The 20,520-nt window shown below is 40.7% G+C and overlaps 1 protein-coding gene across 1 annotated transcript in view; it reads right to left on the reverse strand.

The window, feature by feature from the left end:
• CRB1 (crumbs cell polarity complex component 1) overlaps window positions 1-19,240 on the reverse strand; it is a gene marked incomplete at its 3' end in the record, with an annotated part of 75,164 nt that extends 55,924 nt beyond the window's left edge. Inside the window, exon 1 of the mRNA XM_079535840.1 lies at window positions 19,156-19,240. Coding sequence (XP_079391966.1) covers window positions 19,156-19,231 — 76 coding nt within the window. The 5' untranslated portion in view covers window positions 19,232-19,240. The remainder of the gene's footprint in view (window positions 1-19,155) is intronic.
• Between the last annotated feature and the right edge of the window lie 1,280 nt (window positions 19,241-20,520).

Raw genomic sequence — 20,520 nt, forward strand, 5'->3', positions numbered from 1 at the left:
CATGCAAGTAACATTTTCACATTCACTTTGTTAGTCACCAATTCAGAATCTTTGATTTTCATTTCTTTACATCCTGGTTAAATTTTGGCTTCAAGGAGACACGTATAAGCTCATTGTTCAAACATACAATGGTGATAAATCATGGGGAAGATGGTGTGGCCAGGTGTGTCACATAGGCATATGGTGGTGATTCCCAGTTCAACATCGTCTCCATAAGCACTTGTCTTGTAGCGTCTGATAACCAGGAGATGCCATCAAGGCACATTATATCAGACATGCCATATCCTTTCTGCACAGCCAAACCTCCAGCAACAAAATGCATATTTAGAAAATGATGTTTTTTAACATGCACTAGAACAGGGGCAAAAACTATGACAAAATGCATAAGGCTTTCATAGATCTGTTCCTTTCTCCAGCTGGCTTACTGTGCTCCGCTTTGAAGTCCGTAAGGAAGCAAATGATTTAAAGTTTGTAAGTGCAAAGCTGTGTAGTGATGTGTGTGGATGCTGGGATCGCCTCCAGTAGGTTCTCAATAACACAGCTGAGAATTAAACTTTGCTGAAGCCAGCAAAATGCAGCAGAACAGCAAGATCAGCTCCAACTGTGTGCGCTGTCCCTCTGAGCTCCCTGTGTTCACAGTCCTTTTCTCACACAATTTGTTTCATACAATGTAACAGTATTCTTGTATCAAAATCATGATGCTGCTTCTCCAGTCTGGCCAGACTTTAAAAAAACAACCAGCCCTGTAGCAGATTGACATTGTTTTGCTAGATGTATTGTGCACTCTGATTTCAATACAGAGCACAGGGAAATTGGTCCGTCTTTTTCAGAGTGGTGAACTCGTGGAGAAGTTCACTTTCCTGCCCTTTCTGTTATTTACTGAAGAACCCTTTGGTTCAGAAATCAGCTATTTCTTCCCTATGTGAGTTCATCACCAACAGGGATTCAGAAACTGTGTGGGGAAAATGGCAACTCCTGTACTGCTGGCCAGGCTAGAGACAGTTGTGTAAAGGGTGCAACCAGGAGCTCCACCTGCTCTGCTTCTGCAGAGCTCTGGTGCTGAGGGCTGCAACTGGTGGAGCCAAAGCCACAACACTGAGATTGGTGAAGGACAACAATGTGGTCATCATCTGCACCAGCTGCCCTCATTGACCTCTCACAGGTAAAACTCAGTCACAGACCCAATAGAAGGATGCTATAAGGAGGCTTCCAGTGAGTGAGAATGCTACAGTTTCACATAGTGATGAAGCTCCACCATGGGTGCTGCGCCATGGTCACTTCTGCCTGCAAGAGCAACAGGCTGCAGACATATTGTGGCATCCTGAAAGTCTTCTGACTTGTAACAGGGGAAGAATTTGGTTTTTGGCTTTGTATGAGGAACAAATATTTCAATTCCAGAGTAGGTTCAGAAACGGAAATTAAGAAGCTGGGAGCTACATGAAATGAAAGTTCAGGTTAGTCTAGCTGTGCAGACTACCATGGTTTCCTCTCTGGTTTCAAGAACTGTTTGCTGATTAAGGGTAAAACTGTACATGGACCGCCATGTAGTCCGTAGGGCTGTTGTTCCAGCTTTCTCTAAAAGCAACCACCCTCTCTTGTTCACACTACAGTCCTAGAGAGTTCTGGCCAGGCTCTTCCTTGAGAATCAGATCTTAGTAGGACTTGTTGGAAAGGCAATGTGAACAAACTAAATTAAAAAAAAAAATATGAATGATACAAATTAAATAAAACTCATATTGTGGTTGAGGGAGAACAGGAACTGCTTTCCTGCAGAGAGAGATGCATGAGACTTTGGAGGCTGCGAGGAAAATTAGGATTCTTACTAGACTGAAATCCCTGGCTTAACATCTACTATCCCATACAGATAAAGAGCTGGCTTTATCACATGGCTATTTGTGCAGCTCATTATTCTTCCTTTTTCTTCAGAGCAGAGCATGATGTCTGTTCTGTGTCGTGATGTTCACACCGAAGTGCAATGAGCTTGTGCCACTGCCAGGCCAGTTACAGCCTCTGCTCTCATCAGCTCTGGCTTGTTTCTGTGCAGTAGCACTTGCCTGCCTGGCTGAGTCACCTGATGTTCTCAGAGTTCATGGCTGTGTATGACTGCTTCAGACACGCTACTGAGAGGACAGTTCTCCTGACTTGACTTCTACATGATAACATACAGTGCAGATGTTTTCTGCCACTTGTTGCCTGCTGGACCACAAGCTTACTCTCCCTGCTGGAAATCTGACTGCCGGGGCTCAGAGTTTACGTGCACAGAAGGAGCGTGAGCCAGAGCAGTAGCAAGGATAGGAATTGAAAATCCTCTCAGCAATTAGGGATGTCTTTCTCTGAAACCTTTGCAAGATGCTGCATTGTAACGGTGAGGAAAAACAGAAGATTAATCAATGCCAGGGCATGACCAGGAGCTTTCTATGGGGAGATCTAAGCAATAAGCCCCTCATATTGGAGGAATATCACTAAAAGGCAAATTGTTTAAACAAACCTAATGTGGTGGTGTGCTTTAGAATAAAAGAGCTGCCCAGAAAAAAAAAAACATGACAGATTTGATGGCAATAATTGTGATAAATATTTAGTGACTGGATATCTGCTCTCACCGGGAGCATTTTTGGCAGAGAGCTCCATGACAGGCCTTGCTTTATGATCCCAAAGGGCACCATATAGCGTACTGTGCTGCGAGGCTGCAGAACAGATTGGAAAGTAATTCTCAATACTTGGCACCTGGGAATTCTCAAAAGCCATTTTCTCTTAGGATTCATTTCCTTTGGTCAGAGAGATTATTAATTATGGATAGCCTTGAACAGAAAAAGGCACTGTTACTGAGCTCCTAAAACAGTGTCTCATTTAAAATGTATAAAATATATTAATTAGAGGGTCAACTGTGGTGTCTTTTCAAAACAATTTGATATTAATTGGACGATGGTAGCCCTCTGTAACAAATATCTTTCCATTAGTAATCAAGGGAGTTCATAAGCAGAACAGCATAGGAAGGAAGCACTAAAGCATTTATCCTTCAGCTTGCCAGGGCAGTTGGATCATCACCATCCATATAGACTATGGATTGTATAGTTCGAAAGTGGTTGTGTTTGCATGGAGCTGTCTCCTTTGTGCCATGTTTCTCAATGGGATACATGCTTAGTAAAGTCATCTTGTTCACTTAACTAAGTGAATAACTGCATTTCAAGCTGAATTTTACCTCTGGATAAATGGAAGCATATTGTTCTTGCTAATAACTATTTAGACTAATTTTGCCTCTGCCCTGTTTTTGTCTGAACTGTGCTTTACTCATTGTGTTTGAACATATGCAGATTGCCACAAAATTGCTGGCAGTTGCGGCAGATGAGCACAAACTTATGATCATCAGCTTGTAGAGATGCACACCTAGTTTACTCTTAGCATGGTATGACTGTAAGTACATGTTGATTTGTTTCTGTCATCTATTATCAACATAAATTATATTTGTTGACTGGAAGAGGTTTATTTCTGTAAATTCTGTTGCAAGTACCTTGTATTAACATTTCCCTTATCCTGCAACATTAAATATTCCTGCTATAGTTTGATGCAGTAGTTGCTATATTTTCCACGTACAGCAATTATGAATTACATCTGTGAAACAGAAAGCTTAGCTCCTAAGCAAGGTAGGACAGGTTCCTGTTGGGGTGGTTACACAGAGACAGCTGCAGGGCAGTCAGCAGATTACAAATTAGCACCTTCAGTCCCTTCCTCCTCCTTGGTTCTTTAGGAAGCTAATGAGGTGGAGGCTGAGCTTTCTTCTAGCTCTGGAGCCTAAGCCTGTATCAGATCATTTAGGCATCCGTCGTCAGGCTAGTCCTGCAGACTGGGAGGCTTTGGTAAAGCACCAGTGCTCTGTAAGAAGTCAGTACCTAGCTGCCAGTATTGCTGTCCCAGGGGTTGTAGTGCTATTCTCTACACATGGCTGCTTCTGGTTCACCTGGGCTGACTGGCACAGTGCTTCTTTGGTAAAGGCCTGGGGCTCTGCAGCAAAGGAAATGATGCTTCAGACTGCTTTCCCTCCCTTGTTCCCTTAAAGTGAGAAGGCAAGATGCAATAAAGGAACAGAACACAGAGAGCTCTGTCCTTCCTTGAGCACAAGGAAGCGTAGCACATCACCTGCAGAGTGATGCAGTCTGCCCTGTTGGCGAGCTGAGCTCTGCTCTGCTTTGCCTTGGATATGCTTTCACTACACTTTTCAGGTAAGGTTCAAAATGAATGCGTGCAAGTATAATATCGATTTATAAAGTGAAATTTATGTTACCTAGGTGTTGTTCTTCTAAGAATGAATACTTTGGATTAGTATCAAATTTGCACATGTGCAGAGATTTTTTTTTTAAGGGGGGAATAATGTGATTCCTATTGATCAGAATTCCCATTCATATTAGTAGTTATTTTGTCAAATGGCTGAAATGCAAAGCTTTATTTGTCAAATACACATGTGGACCTGAGCTCTCAGCACTGAGAGGGCTGTCACTGGAACACCTGAACTTCAGCTGCAAAGCCCATCACAAGTACCTCAAACATGTCCCTACTACCTCTGAAGCAGTTCACAAATTGCTCTGAAGCTCAACTGCAGGAGCACTAGTGTTTTGCACATGCCTGTGGTGGCTGACTTGTCTGCGGCGTGGTTCTGGAGTGAGCTGGCAGAAGTCAGTTAATGTTCTCTGCATTTGGAGTTGCTATAGTGACAGTTTTTTTGTTTTGTTTTGTTTTTAAGGTGTGTAGGTTAAGCATTGCCTTCTGTGAGCGTTGAGGGCTTTATCTGTGAGTACAAAAGATGTTGAGACACTGGAGGGCTTGTTGTATGCCTGCCCTTCGATTTTTTTTTTCTCTTTTCTTTGCACGTAGTTTCAGTAAAAGCAGAGACTGCTTTTCTTCTCCTCTCCTAGATTATTCAGCATGTAACTCTTACTGAACCTAACTCCATGCATGTTGTTATCCTGCTACCATAATATTAAGCATTTGTTAAATCAATGCTAGATGATGCTTTCTTTCTAGGCTGCTTCTGTAAGTTGTGAAATAACAATGTGCATTTCTGCTTTATTTGTAGCAAAGGGCAATAATGCTCCAGGCTCTCTTCTGCTGTCATCTTTCTTTCCTGACTGTCTCAAAAAAAGGCTGCAAATTAGTTTCTGGGGAGATCCTCATGTCAACAACTTGCAGTGCTCAACACACTGTGCTTGCCAGGCAATGCTACTCAAAGGACCTGAGCTCTCAGCACTGAGAGGGCTGTCACTGGAATACCTGAACTTCAGCTGCAGAGTCCATCACTCTTTGAGCTGGCTTTTGCCAGACTTGGCTGAAGTTTTTAGAAAGCAGCTTTTATTAAAACTTACTCGGAATATGAATTTGAAAAAGCAAGGTCTTGTTTTCTCTAAGCTGCTGTCTTTCACAGTTTTTTAACAATCTTTTTAATGCTTCTCTGCTTCTCTTGGCAGCTGGCTACAGTGATTGAGTTTTTGTAAGTGTCAGAACAATATCAAGACGATGTGAAGACAGTGTCAAGGCAAATATATAGAGGTGATGCTTTGAAGGTGGGAAAGCACTGTCAGTGCTCCACAGTGAAAATGCTTAGGTGATAAAACCATTGCTACCTTGAGCAAAAGCAAGTGGAGCTCTCTGGATTATTGCACTATGAATGTGTCTGGTTGACAACCTGCAGTTAGACTGAAAAAAACAATTTGCAAGGATGTCTTGTCCCATGTCTTCTAGACTACATTCCAATTCTTAATACCCTATCAATAGGATGCCATTCTGATATAAGCATGTGCTGCACTGATTTGTAACAAGCACACTTCATTAGAAGCCAGAGAACAGGAATTCCGAAAGACTTTCAGGGTGAGGTGCAATTCACCAAATTCAAATACGGCAGTTTCCAAGTTAAGCACTGATCTCACAGTGAGCCTGTGAATTTGTTGTGTGTGTGTGCTGTGCTTTGTCTCATTTCTGTTCTGAGGGGAAAAAAAGGCCTTTTAGTGATTTCTTAATCCCACTGATAAATCCCACTGAAGGGATTTAAAAAATAAAAACAATTCCTAAGTAGCTTCCAGGGAATAACGTACTACAAACCCTTCAAAATATTTTGGGTGTTGTCTTCAGATATAAGAGTTAGTAGTGAACTGTTTGAAGGTGAAAATGCTCGGTACTTCCTACCTTCTAAATAGCATGTTCATATACATGTTATTATTTTATCTCAAGAGAAGAGGTTGAATAGTTAGATTTGTTTTACTTGTATCCTGTGAAATAACTGAAAATAGTCATGGAAAAACTTTCTATTTTAGAGTCACGCTATTCCTGTGTTGTCTGTTTGCTATATGTAACAGTTTTAAATCTGTAAACATCAACCTTGTGTGACTTAATTGAGATGAATTACATATTTTACTATAGCAACAGAAGCAACACTCTAAGTAAGCTGCTTACTCTGCTTTTAGTCTAAGTTATGTGTTGCAGAAGGTTCACTTTTCCCCCTTGCCCATGCAAGTTTTTTAACCTGAAAATAATCTGCTATCTTGAATTGAACAACAGCTGGAGAAGAGCTTTTCTTGCCTAAGGCTCAGATGCCTTCTCCTGCCAGTGCTCACACCTCAGCCATCATGTGCCTCTAGAAACTGCTGCGTCTAATACTCCCAGACCAAAGCCTATAGGATGGCATGTTAGTGACTACAGAGAGTGTGTTGATCCCTTTGTAGAAGAAGGCTGAAAGTTATCAAATAAAGTGACGTACAAAGGAAGCCCTTCCAGTTAGCAACTTAGAATCTACTCTAGGTTTGCCTGTATTAAATGTAAGAATGAATAAATAATCATTTTATATATATTTGCTGTGGATGTCTCAGGCTCCTTACAAATCTGGAAAAGTGTGTCTTCCTTCCTCTGTATGTATAGGTATGTGTGTATAACATGAAGTGAAAAATGTAAGGTCTACATTAGTAGAGCATGGAACAGGGAGACTGTACTCAGCTGTCCCGCTGCAGGAGACGTATTTGCCTTGCCCTTCTGTAACTCAGCTTTTCCATTCCTAAAATTGAGATGCTGCCAGTTTACATGTAGTGGCACTCAATCTGCTTATACTTTGTAAAACACATGAAATCCTTATGAGGAGAAGTCTGAAAGTGCTCTTTTTGGGAAAAAATAAAATTCAGCACATTTGCAAGGAGAGGAAAGGAACCTATTCCTCTGCCCTCTCATGAACATGTTGGCTTTTGGCATGTTCACAACTTCAATAACTTGAAAGTCAGGAAAATTCTTTGAGAGAGTTTAAGCTAAAAACTCAATGTACAACTGCAAGTGCTGGGAGAACAAATGAGTATTACAGAGTGAAATGGCAGTCCAATCTTGAACATGAAAGCAAAGCCCTCGCTATTAGCACAGGAAAACATTAAGATTCCAAGATTTCACTTGAGAAGCAGAACTAATTAGAGAAGATTAACAGAAATGAGGCATGTAATAGCTGGAATAGGGCATGACTGCACTATGAAAGGCTGACTCGCTGGACCTCTCATCAAGGTTAAGATCTGAAGAATGCTAGACTTTTTTCAAAGGCAAGTGGCAAGTTTTGCAGATGTTCCCGAGGCAGCTGAACAGTCATTGCTCTGTTCTGCACTTCCCCTGTCTCAACTCTGCCAGCCTTGAGGTCAGGGTATGTTTCTGACTGTGGGGATTTATTTCAGGTGTACATTTGTATTCCTATTGCTCTCCAGTGGATCTGAAGAGGTATTGTCACCAAGTTTGTATTAGATTGGTAACACAGCAGAGATCTGAGATGTTTATATGAAGCTAGTAACTGATTTTTCTTGCACTTTTTTTTTTTTTTTTTTTTAAGTTGGGATCTGAAATATACTCTGAAGTCTTCTTTTCCCATCTTACTTTCCATCTCTTAATCTTTCTGTCACTAACTGGCTTCCTACAAGCTCTAATAATCTCTTAATTACTGAATGGTAATTGTCATTCCAGAATTGGTTGGACGCATTTTCTGATGTAGTCCCGTAAATGACTGACACACAACTACTGTAGTAAAGGCTCAGATAAACTGAGAACATTTCACAGAACAGAATCATGGAACAGATGAGATTGGAGGGGGCTTCTGGAGGTCATCTGGTTCAACCTACTTGCTCAAAGAAGTATCAGCTAGAGCAGAAAGCTCAGCGTGAGCTTTCTGTAATGATTTCTTTAAAAATTCCTTATTTTTTGGAAGCCAGACTTACTGTAAGCATGCGTAACCTCATGCCTGTGGTTAATGGAAGTGCTGGTGCTTGTGAGTGATTGCAGAAAAGATGCAGTCATCCATGAGGAACCAGCATTCCTTAGCCTGATTCAGAGGCACAGTATAAAAGATGTGCAGGGCTAGAAGAAGACAGGAGAATCTGTTCCTCTGTTGCCTGGATGTTTATGGTTAATAAAAGTAAGGAAAGAGTTCTTCTGTCTGTAGTAAAGATGACACCACGAGTCTCAATGAGGCATAATTAAATAGCACTGGCAAGTTGTCCTGTGGGTTTCCGCTAGAATGGCTTGTTTCTATGCAAACCCAAAGAAGAAATGATGCAACTCAGGATGCAAACATGTTTCCAACTGGTTGCTATGCATGTTATACAGAAATCTCTGTGAACTGCAATGACAGTGTCTTCCTGATTTTAGTAGTAGTGGTGATTTTTCCCTCAAAGTTAGATTTAAGAGCTGAGATCTAATGAACAAAGCCTCATTGTCACAAGCAAGTTAAGCCTTAGTGAAGATTAAATAATGTAGTGCTGTTTATGATCTCAGGTATCTCAAAGAACACCATTCTCAGTCAGCTTGAAGTGAAGCCATTCTTGACAGCAGCCACAAATCCCTGGTGCTGTAAAGCAGAGCCATGCAGGCCCTACTGAATCTATATATCTAGCAGCATCTATACTGAAGCCAGAAGGCTTTTAAAGTTAAGCTAGAATAATCAGAACTGTAATCAGCTCTGTTGGATGCTGTACGTGGAATATAAGAAGTACTGAAAACATATGCAACTCTTACTGGAGTAAGATGACTGGGAGGCAGGGATGAAGGTTGGGGATACAGCAGCTCCACTGTCAGCCATTTCCACTGGGCAGCAAGAATGCTTGCAGAGGTCTTCAAGAACAGAAAGTGCCCATGTGAATGTCATCAGGCATTTCCCCAGACAAAGTGCAATATCTGAAGGTTCTTATATGGCTGGCTGACTGTAATGATTCATTTGGTCTAATTCTGCTACATGTGTAGAGTTACGACCTCTTCCTTCTTTCCATTACTTGTCGGATCACTAGGTCAGTCTGATGAAAAGACTTCTATCCAGATTCCTTTAAGGTTTTTAGAGCCAATCCTTTCTTATGTTTAATCCTATTCAAGACTTCCCCCTAAACACATCTGTTTCTTCACTATCATGGACAAAGGCAGAAGGTCTGGGATGTCTACTATTTCTTTGGGAAATTCAGTGTTCTTTGGAAACAGCCAATTGAATACAGAAATAGAAATAGTTTTAGGCATCTTACTCTTCTTGCACTTGTCCACGCGTTCCAGACTAAAGACTAAATTGAATCAGACATTTAAGACATACTTAAGAGAGAACAGTACAGATAGTCACATCAAGCAAAGGGCATTTTTACACACACTGAGGTATGCAAAATGTTCAATACCATTAGTAGTGAATAAAGAAATACAAATGTCAGCAGTGTTTAATGTGAGAGAAGGGATGTGTTCAGCTGGAAAGTCTGAAATGGTGTTTCTTGCAAAACGTGCGCCAGGTATTTTCTTTTTGCAGTTGCATTGTAGAGAAACCTATTTTCTTTCAGCTCTCATGGGATATATGTTCCAAATAACTACACAGGTAGTGAGCAAAGAGTTTTGGGATTATTGTTCCTACCAACACATTTCTTACATTTTCCAATATTTTAGGATAGGAACAACATGGAGCTTTAATTTCAACTTCATTTTAATTACTGTTTTGTAGGCTGTACTGTTTTGTAGGGACAGAGCCTACAGGAGCCACACGCATCTTCTCACTTGATATCTCTGATGTAATCTCACATACATTGATGTCATTCTTGGCTCAGTGCATCCTTTCTCTGCACCATAGCTACCCAAGGAAGGCAAGGGGCTGCTGGAGAAGAGCAGCTACAGTTGCACTGCTGTACATTATATCAGACATCTCCAGTGTTTTTGCCCTTCTTGCAATTATGGGAGTCAGCTGACTCTAAGGAGAACTGTGAGCCCCATGGCCTATAGACTAGTCCATTGCAATCAAATTGCATCTCATGTGGCCCATATTCTACACTATGCATGTAATCTTCAGCTCTGCTATACTTCTTTATCCCATCAAGAGAATTACATGCATAGTTCTGCAGACTTGTTGCTGATAACAGACCCTGTTCTCTTTTTTCTGCAGTGTGGGCGCTTGACTATGATCAGTTCAGGTTCATGTATGGCCAGCTACAGCAAGAACACTGCTACAGTTGTCCCTACAAATTGTAACAAAGCTTAGTAAAATACATTTCAGGGTATTGCTGCATACAGATGTCTTCTCAAGAGCAGATTTTTATAATGGGACTTCTGGATTCCGTGCTGTGATTAGTTCATCAGTGGAGGTTACTAGTGGAGGTTACTTAACTTGCAGTTATTGGATCCTTACAGGCTGATGGCTGTCTAGTTTTCTCCATCCTTGCCTTGACTCTCTGTCAAATTGTTGTTTTCAAAGTTTTCATGTCACAATCTAATTCTGGGGCTTCCTTGTGGAAGGAGAGCTAGTGAAGTGCTCTGCACTATCCCTGCTAGGATTGTCAACAAGGGAGAATGGGAAGCTGTCAAGGACGGTGTGAGCAATATACACTGCCTTTCATCTACTCCTATAGCTCCCTGGGCAGCCTGGATGTGAATCAGAGCTGTTCTGAGCTTAACTACTTTAGAGAGCAGTTGTGCCATTCCCACAACAGAGAAAACACAGCAGTACCTCTGAGAAATAAAGTAAGGGGAATTTCAAGCCGTGCTGTCCCTAGCCAAGTCCTTAGGCTGGGCTATGCCAGTTAGTGTGCTTCCCACAGTCTTGCTCTCAATCACTGTGATTGAGAACACTTTAAAGGAACGCATCCTGTTTTCAGACTTCCTGAATAATGTAATTGAAGATGCTTTGTCTGTCTCTACTCCAGGAAAGGTTAAGGGAATAGGATCCTAGTATTTGGAGCCTTGGGCAGCCAAGCAAGAGCAGTGAAAAAAAACAAGGACTTCTCCCCAAAGCATCCATCCAGGCCACAATTATTCCAGCACAGCATTTCCCAACAAAGGCTGTACCAGGCAAGAGCCCTGCCTGGGCACTGCCTCTGAGCCTTGTCTGCTGGAGCACGGACGTCGCACACAGCGGGTTAGCATCCCGTGCCCCTTTTCTACCCACAGAAATATTTAGCCTTAGAAATATTTTTCTTTCTGTCCCCGTTGATGAGATTTCAGGCAGGCAGAAGCTGCCCTAACCCTGAAGTTGCAGCAGCCACCGTGGCAGACTTGTTTTGTTGATGCCTGGAGAGGAGAGTGTGCTGCCTCGGCCCCCAGGAACCCCGTGGAGCTGCAGTGGCAGCTGCGTGGTGTGTCACTGCCTGCCAGGCTGCCCTCAGAGTGCCTTGTCACTCGGCGTCTTTGTCAAAGGGCTAGGGCAGTTTCTGCTGACCCATTTTATGGGTGAACAAAATATAATCAATATGAAGTAAACAGAAGAGTCTCGTTGGGAAAAGGTTTATCTGAGTGTTTTGCTGTTTGCTGGACTGTCGACTTTCACATATTATCGCACCGTGAATGGCTGAAAAACAACAGAAAACTACAGTGGGAACTGATTGGTGAAACATGTTGGTTTCTAAAACCAACGGATTAATCTGTAATATCAATCTAGGAAATAATATCCATACCTTGTCTGTTTGCTGCCTACCCTCTATGACTCCAGATGAGTCAATTACATTTAAAGGCTTTCTGTAGAAAGTAATGTTAATACCAGGGCCTTTCTTTCTCTTCTTAGCACCGCAAAGAGTAAAAGGAATAATTAGGGTTGCTTGGAGATGGAGGCAATCAAATTCTTTTTTTTATTTTTTTTATTTTTTTTTTTTTAATACTGGGATGTGAATTATAAAGGAAACAAAAAGAAATATTCTTGAGAGGTCCCTGGCCGCAACCTGCTGTGGTAGGATCAAAGGCACTTAGACTGCTGTTTCTCAGTTGTATTATTGGACGGAATATGCTGTGTATCCAGGGTCTAGGAGAACAGTCTAATGTGTATTGCTTGGTAGCTGATGCAGTAGATATATTTGTTTGTTTGTTTTCTAACCTTCAGTTTTTAAAAATATGAGTTTATTGTCTAAAAATTAAGCTTTTCTCAAATGAAACATCATAGTGAAGAATTCCAGAATGATTATTTATTACTGCATGTCAGGAAATGCCATTTGAGTTTTCTAGGAGTATTCCTGGTATCTGTTTTGCTGCAGTAGATTCTGCTCTTGAAGGATTTTATAAGGAATAAGGAGCTGTCTGCAAAATTAAGGTTCAGAGGGCAGTCAGTTTTCTATTCCTCTATAGGCTTCTTGCCATAAAAAAATGTTCTATTGGTAATCTATTTATTAGTCTTTCCTTGCATGGTATTGTGAATTTATTCAGTGTCCTTAAATTGCAAGTAAAAGGATAAATAATTTGATTAAAAAATCTGGAAGTCACAATGTATGGTTTCTAGTACCGAGGCTATCTACCCCCATAGAAATGAGTGCTTTTGATATTTGAAGTGCCAGTTTAAATACCAGAAAATTAAGAGTAGATACTTGCTATCTCAAAGGCTGGGAGTGAACTATTTCCTTGCTGAAATTTCAAAGTGATGTTGTAGACCGTGCACTGAGCAAGGCTGGCACAGGGCTGCCCCTGCTTGGATCAGCACTAATCCTCGGTGCAGTGCCATCTGCTCACCCTGTCCAGGAGCTGTGCCCAGCTGGGTCTGGCCATGGCACGGCTTATGTGTCCTGGGGTTGTAGTGCACTGGGTTCCTATAGACACCCAAGTTGGTGCTGACTGCCCCGTCTGTGTCGCATCAGCTTTAATCAGCAGTCTGGACACTCTCTGACAGATATTTATCTAATCTATTCATCAAAAAGCTCTGATAGGGAGATTTGATTATCCTGCAATTGGAAAAGTTCACTGCAATCTCACCACTGCTTGTGGAATCTATGGCTGCAGAGTGCCTGCCCTTCGGAAGGTCGTGGCAGCAGCCGATGGATGTTGATTACTATTCTCTTCGGTGTAGGAAACACTGTAATCACACCCTCTGCCAGGCTTCTCTTGCTATGACCCTTTCTTACAGGTGACATCTTTCTAAATGTCTCCCTACTTCTGCTGTCCCTCTTCAGCATTTCCCTAATTGCTTTTCTTTCTTACAAGCTGGATGTAGTCAGTACTGAAGGGTGCACTGATTGCTCACCCTTGTCTTGCATGTCATTTTCCTGTTATCACGTAGTGGTAATATATTTGCCTTTTCATACAGTTTTTCAGTAGGAAAGTATTTGATGTGGTCACAAAGACTGTTTGTTCAAACAATTCAGTTTTGCAGTACTTTAAAGAAATACTATCATTACAGATGTGGAAAAGTTCCAAAATCTAACAGTAGTTAATGACTGCAGATTCCTGTCTCTCAGTTCTGTAACTGAGACAAGGTAATAGGCAGGAAAGAAGCAATCCATCTATACCAGAAACATGCACTTTAATCCCAAAATTAACTAATAAAGCTAAAAAATTTTAGAAAACCAAGTGCCTCAAGACTGATGTTGGCTCATTCTTGCTCCCACTGAGATAAGAGATGCCAACAGAGCCATGCTGTTTAAGCTCACTGAGGGCAGCCGTGTTCTGGTCATGGCTAAAACCTGCCCCACTGCAGAGCTGGAAGAGTCTGGCTGACTTCTCAGTCTGCAGCACAGATCTGTCCTTATGTGTCTATGGTAACATTGGATTTAGAGACCTCTACACCTCTTAAGAACAGCTTTTTTTTCCTTCTTTTTTTAAAAAAAGAAACAATAAAATAACATCTGGGCCATCTGTAGTATGAATTAAAGAACAGCTTGGGTTGGAAGGAACTTCAAAGTTCACCTAGTTACAAACCCCTAGCTGAGGGGTTGTTGCCAGCTATCAAATCAGGCTGCCCAGGCCGCATCCAACCTGGCCTCAGGGATGGGTCAACCACAGCTCTCAGGGCATCATGTGCCAGGGCCTCACCACCCTCTCTGTGAAAAACTTACCCAACATCTAATCTGAATTTCCATCCTTAATGAACTTTCCAAATTATAAAACAAACAAACAAAAAAAACACAACAAAGAAAACCTGTGAACCAAAGTTCACCAAATCCCCATGCCAGTGCTCCTGGGGCTAACTAGTTGTAGCTGTAAAATTTGGCTGGGCGGACCTTTTGAATAGTTTATGTGTCTATTAAAACATTGTTTATATCTTCTGTTCACATGGCACTTGAAGTGCCTGGCACCAGTTTCTCCTGTACAGTGATGCTGTATCAGTGTTTCAAGATCAGCTGTGGAGCCTGTGCAGATAGCTGAGCACAAGTGACACACACCCTTTTGCCCAAGCTCTTTTCTTTCCCATCTATCCCTTCCCTAGTAGATCGGTCACAGAGAGCACTCAACTTGGAAGCTGCTCTGTTGTTGAAATGATAGATCTAGCCTTAAGGATGCCTGTAAGAACTGGAATTAAAAGGCTCAGAAACGAGCGTGGTTGGGAGGTTTTTAATGTCATGTTTATGCAAGTGGAACAAGGTTGAAGAAGTTACTTCCTTGTTGAAAAATGATAAGGCATTAATCTCACTTAGGATGCTAGCAGGCCTCTAAATAAGATTTCCTTTTCTTACACAGTATGGGAACAATGTACAACAGCTAGAACAGGGGGAAAGCTGTAGTGCTGCTGGTGCTCAGACATTAGAGGCTGTGGCCCTGGTGCAACACTCCTCAGTGCAATAATGAGGACCTGCGGAAGTACAGCATCTGCTATGAATGCATTGACTGCATCTTAACAATAATCCATTGGAAAGCTACTTGCATCATTGATTGTGCAGGAGGGACTAGTGGTATGAGCAAAACCACAGATCTCTTCATATGAAGAGCTTTATTCCTAACGTAGTAATTAAGCATTAATTGGAAGTTTGGTGAGTAATGGGAATAGTTGCAGGAAACTAAAAGAACTTGTCCACGGGGAAAAATTGCATAGTGCCAGCATCTCTGGGGAGCAGAAAAGAATTGCAGAGAAAGCTTGGATGTTTTTTTCATGTTAATCTCAGATGAAATTCCATTCCTAATTTATTAACATTTCGGGGAAAAATTATGAACGTGTATTGAAGGCTCATACCCAGTACACAGTACTCATAACCATGGGAACAAGGCACAAATGAATTTATAGGGTTGTAGCATTGTTCTGATGCTAAGGGAATGGGAAGGACTACTTCACAATGGCCATTTTAGACATTACCTGAAAGTAAAGTCTTTCCAGGCATACCGCTAATCAGTATTCCAACTGAAGTAAGAGATGCTTGAGAACCTTAACTTCCAGGAAGATGCATTATCCTCTATAAGAACCTTTAAACAACCTTATTAGAGATAAGTCAGCATTGTGGTGTTCTCTATGACTTGACCATTACTTCCTTCCTTAAATCCAGAAGTTGACCATTACTTCCTTTTTTCATAAATCTGATTTATTGATTGTCAAAAGTGGACACAAATAGCAGCTGAAAAAAGAGGCAAAATTAAATCAATTCTCTGGTGCATCAGGCAGCAGGAATTGTATCTGGTGTATCTGGTGTAAATTCACTTCCAAGAAGCTAACAAGATAAAATTTAAGATGGCCAGAACCCATTTTCTTTAACACCACAGCAAATGGGAATCTTATTGTGATACCTTAGAAAGTGGGTTGATATTTCAGGATGTAATTCTGCATCACAATTAAATGTCAAATGTTTTAATACATGTATAATAAAGGAGGAGGAATTACTGCTTTCAGACATCATTGGGTTTATGCCTAACACTTCATTTGAAACACTAGCACAGTTATGATTGTTATACTGTCCTTAAGAGACAAGAAGGCCAGTGTCTCTCTCTAATAAAGGTTTTGCAACAAGGCAGTTTACTGCTCACATCTATTAATCTGTTGTTGGGGGTACCTGGGACAAGTCAGTGTCATAAAAACCTACATCCAGATGTGAATTCAGTCTTGGGTTTTCCTATGCATACTTCAAAGCTCTTCTATAATAAAACAAGAACAAGTAAAACCTGAAACTTTCTTCTTAATGTATTTCTTAGGACATATTACTTTCCCTTTTTGATAACTTCACTTAGAGGAATGGGTTTGGAACCAGCTGACTTTAGTTCCATCCCTGCAAAATTCTGTTTTGTCAAGCACAAGTATTTCTGGGAACTTATATTTGTTGCACCTGACAGCATCATGCTGGGGCTCTGGGAGGTTAACTTAACGAGCGGCCTTTCTAAAAGCATTTTAGATAATTAGAATTAAAGGAAAAAAAACTGTATTGCTTGTTGGAAGACTGATTTCCAGGTTGAAATCCTGTCACTGTACAGTTTGATGTTGTGTCACATAAATGTAAGATATTTTTACACAACTTGTGCTTTCAAAAGGAACCATGTGTGACAAGGCTGTTATAGAAGCATTTATAGAAGCATTATTTGCAACCAGAAGTCTCTAATAAAAGCTTATAGTCTATTTAATGCTTAATATTGCACAGAAATTAAAGAACATTTTCTCATAATATACACCTGGGTACACATGAACTATTCTGATTGGACAATTTGTTCAAATTTCTTTAGTTCAACCTATTACATTTTTGTTATATTACTTAGAATATTTTGGCTTAATGTAAGAGCTTTCCCGCAAAATGCTTTAATTTGATTGCAACTGTTATGGAATGACCTGTCACCCTGTAGTGTCCTGTCTGTATGGGACACCTCATTTCTGTGTACCATTTTTCATCTCAGGAGTGTGGATGAGAAGGAAGAAATGTTATAAACCTATATGAAAATGTTTTAGATAGTCTTGCCTTCTAAATGCCATTTATTTCCAGAGTCATTTAAAATAGATTATGATGAGAGACTTTAAGATGCACCTGTGATTAGAATATTTTAGGGAAAAACTAGTCCAGTCAATTGACTTGCAAAAAAAAAAAAAAAATCTAAAAAATAACAGCTTATATAATGTTTATACACATCATAAAAACATCTCTGTTCTACTTCACACCTTTCTCAGCCTTTCTCAGCTTCTCAAATAATATTTTCTAAATAAGTAAGTAATAACAATCAATTCTTCTGCATAGACCTGGTTGGTCTGTTCCCAATTAAATTTTTATTAGCAGAAACTCAGCACTTTCATGTAACATACAGACTCTTGAGAGAGAATACCTATCAAGGTGATTATGTGCACTGCACAGATACAGATGCTCCTGAGCTTGATTCTGGCTGCTGCTGTAGCTGCTCTATGCTGGTATATCAAGTTGTATTACATCAGTTTGCAACAGGCACGAATGTACCTAGGGAAAAGTGAGTCCTCAAGAGTGAAAAGCCTGTAGCTGGAAACTGGCCATATGGCCATATACCAGAGAAAAAACTCATGCCACCTCTGAAATGTCACCCAGCCAGCTCCTGTGTTAAGGAAAAGGCGTAATACAACTTATCATTACTTTCTCTCCTTTGACATCCTGTGTTAAGCAAAGCTCAACCAAAGCCAAGACCTGTAGTTACCATTTTTTGTTCACTGGTGCCTGGGGAGCTTTTTTCTTGTTTACACCCTAGCAATGTCTTCTTTATGTCTGATGTTTTCAATGCAAGCTTTTCAATTTTATAAACATCTAATTTGTTACCTTCCTTCCCATGGCCTTTATTTTGTTCAAAATTCCGTGCCTCGTTTATAAATGAAATTTAATTATCACCGTTCCTGCTTGTAATTAGACAGCAGAATTTGCTTCAGACTTTCCAGTTGTTCATCTTATAGTAGACTGATTTTTAAAATTGCTATTTATTAGTGCAGGATCTATTCTCTCTTTCCAGAAAATATCCTCTTGTGAGATAACTCAGAACATTTTGGCTTAACAGATTCATATCAGTATATCTCTAAAGAAAAGTGCAAGAATAAAGCCATTTTTCTGTGACATCTCATATGTCATTTTTACTACATTTTAAAGTAGGTATTTTTTCAGTGCCTGTTGATCTAACTGCATCTGTTTGCTTTTCATCCTCTAATTTAGCTCAGGCTGTAAACTGTCCAAGTAACAATTTGAGTGATGCAGCAACAGAAGGTGACCCAGATTACACAACACTGTACGCTAATGCCAAGTCTTCTTGTCTAATGGCAGCTGCTCAAAGCTTTGTCTTATTGCAATTCACATTCAGCATACACAAATCAAACAGCCTCCTCAGACAGACACGCATCCCGCCTGTCTTCATTTTAAGCATGTTTAAGAGCTGCTGCTTTACATAAACATACACCAGCTGAGGCCACTTAGCCTCCTTGGATTTGATTTAGCCAACATCTCTCAGCCTTCTGAGAAAATTGCCAAGGAAACCCACTGCCATTCCCAGCACTTTGCATGCTTCTCTTTTTGTGGAAATTTGCTGTAAATATTTTCTCTATTAAAAGTAGTTGAGTTTTCATACTCTCTCAAATATATTAGTTGTTTAGCAACTGATTCCTTTGGAGTTTTAATCAAAAAGTCAACATTTATATCATAAAATAATGTGTACTGCTAAAATACGTAACTTGTACAGATGTAGTAAAATATTTTGTATTTAAAACAGCTAAGTTTACGTATACTGGGTGAATGGTATCAAAATGCAGACTTCATAGCTAAAATTTTATCAGAACATTTTACTGCTACGCTTTCAGTATGTGAAACAAAATAATAAAAAATGCCTTCGTTCTTCTTTTAAGGCAAAATATTAGTATGAAAATCAGGAAAGCCAACGCACAGTGAATTTATGCAACTTAGCTTTCTAGAACCAAATCTTTTTGGCATCTCCATCAAATGTTTAAAGTCTTCTGACAACAGAAGCTTCCTGCTGGAAGCGCACGTCTTCCAGTCTACCCAGAGGACACGTCAGAACAATAAGAAAAAGAACCAATCTTACTTTTTAAGTGGAGGAGCAGGAAAAAACTGAGGTAGAAGACGAATAGAGAGTTAATTCTTGAATGAGCCATGTTCATCCTGATAGGACATCCTCTGACAAGTTGTCTCTTCTCCAAAAGGCTGGTGCTGATCCTCACAGCTTTCTCCTCATCTCCAGCACTAAGGTGCCACCAGCAGCACCGAGCCCACCACAGCCCATCGTTGCCCGTGGCCCTCAGCAGCCCGCTCCCTGCAGACTTCGATTTGGAAGGCAGTTGTTCTTGTTAAGGTTTTACTTCAGCAGGTCCGAGTGATTTTTCAAACCTGGTGCAGATTTGTGTGCGAGCTGGACTGGAGTCTTGCCCGGCTGTCAGCAGCGGGAGTGTCACAGTCTGTGCGGTGTGTGGCTGGCAGGGCAGGCAGCACTCTGTGCGTGGAAAGATAAAGAGCCTCCTGCATCATCTTCTGCTGAAGCTCCATTACATCACGTTCCTTCTGATGCAGAGTATAAACCCTTCGTGCCTTTTCACATGAAGTCTGCTAACAAAAACTGTGTTTTCTGCACTTTTTTTTCTGTGTCATACCTCATTAGCAGACGAAGTAAAAAGATGAAACACTCCCACTTTCAGTCTTTTTGTAGTCATTTATTACTTGATTCTCTTCCAGAATCTTAGTTACTTAGTTAATTTGTTTGCTGGGGGGAGGGGAAGGGTCATTGTGGTTTTCTTGTTTGTCTTTTAAACTGCTTTTAGTTTGTTTAGGGGTTTTGTTGAGATTTTCTTGTTTATTTTGTCTTTTAAGCTGGTTTTAGTTACTTCTGTCATCTTTTTTTTTTTTTTTTTTTTTAACGAAATAATTTAAAAACTGGGAGGCGCTATCAGGACCTGCTCTCTCACTGTAATTTTGAAGTAGGAAGGCCTTTCATTTGCAAAGTCAGGGAAAGACGGAGTTAGATGGATAAGAGAAGGGGATGGTGCCAGGGGCCAGACCACTTCTTTCTGGCCACATCTGCCTTCAGTCAGTCCAGTGATGCAGCAGGAGCCTCCCCCCAGGCTGCTATTCCTTCCTTGCTGCACTGCACAGGCACAGACCATGCCCTGTCTGCTCAAAGGTGCCTCCATGTCTGATGCTCATCAGCTGACCTGCAGCTTTGTTCACAGAACGCAACAATACTGTGTAAATGTGTATGCTGATGTTTAAGTTCAATAGTCTGAGTTGCCTTTAGGATAGCCAAAAGAGGATGCCAAAAGAGCTGCTTTTTCATCCTGTTTGAAACTTCATTCTGCCTTTCTCAATGCCTATTTCAAATTTTTTTTCTTTCTGATGAGCGATTCATATCCCAACGTTTAATGATGAGCAGATTAAATTAACTTACCACTGCTCCAGA

Source organism: Tetrao urogallus (genome assembly GCF_951394365.1).
Source record: "Tetrao urogallus genome assembly, chromosome: 5".
Lineage (NCBI taxonomy): Eukaryota > Metazoa > Chordata > Aves > Galliformes > Phasianidae > Tetrao > Tetrao urogallus.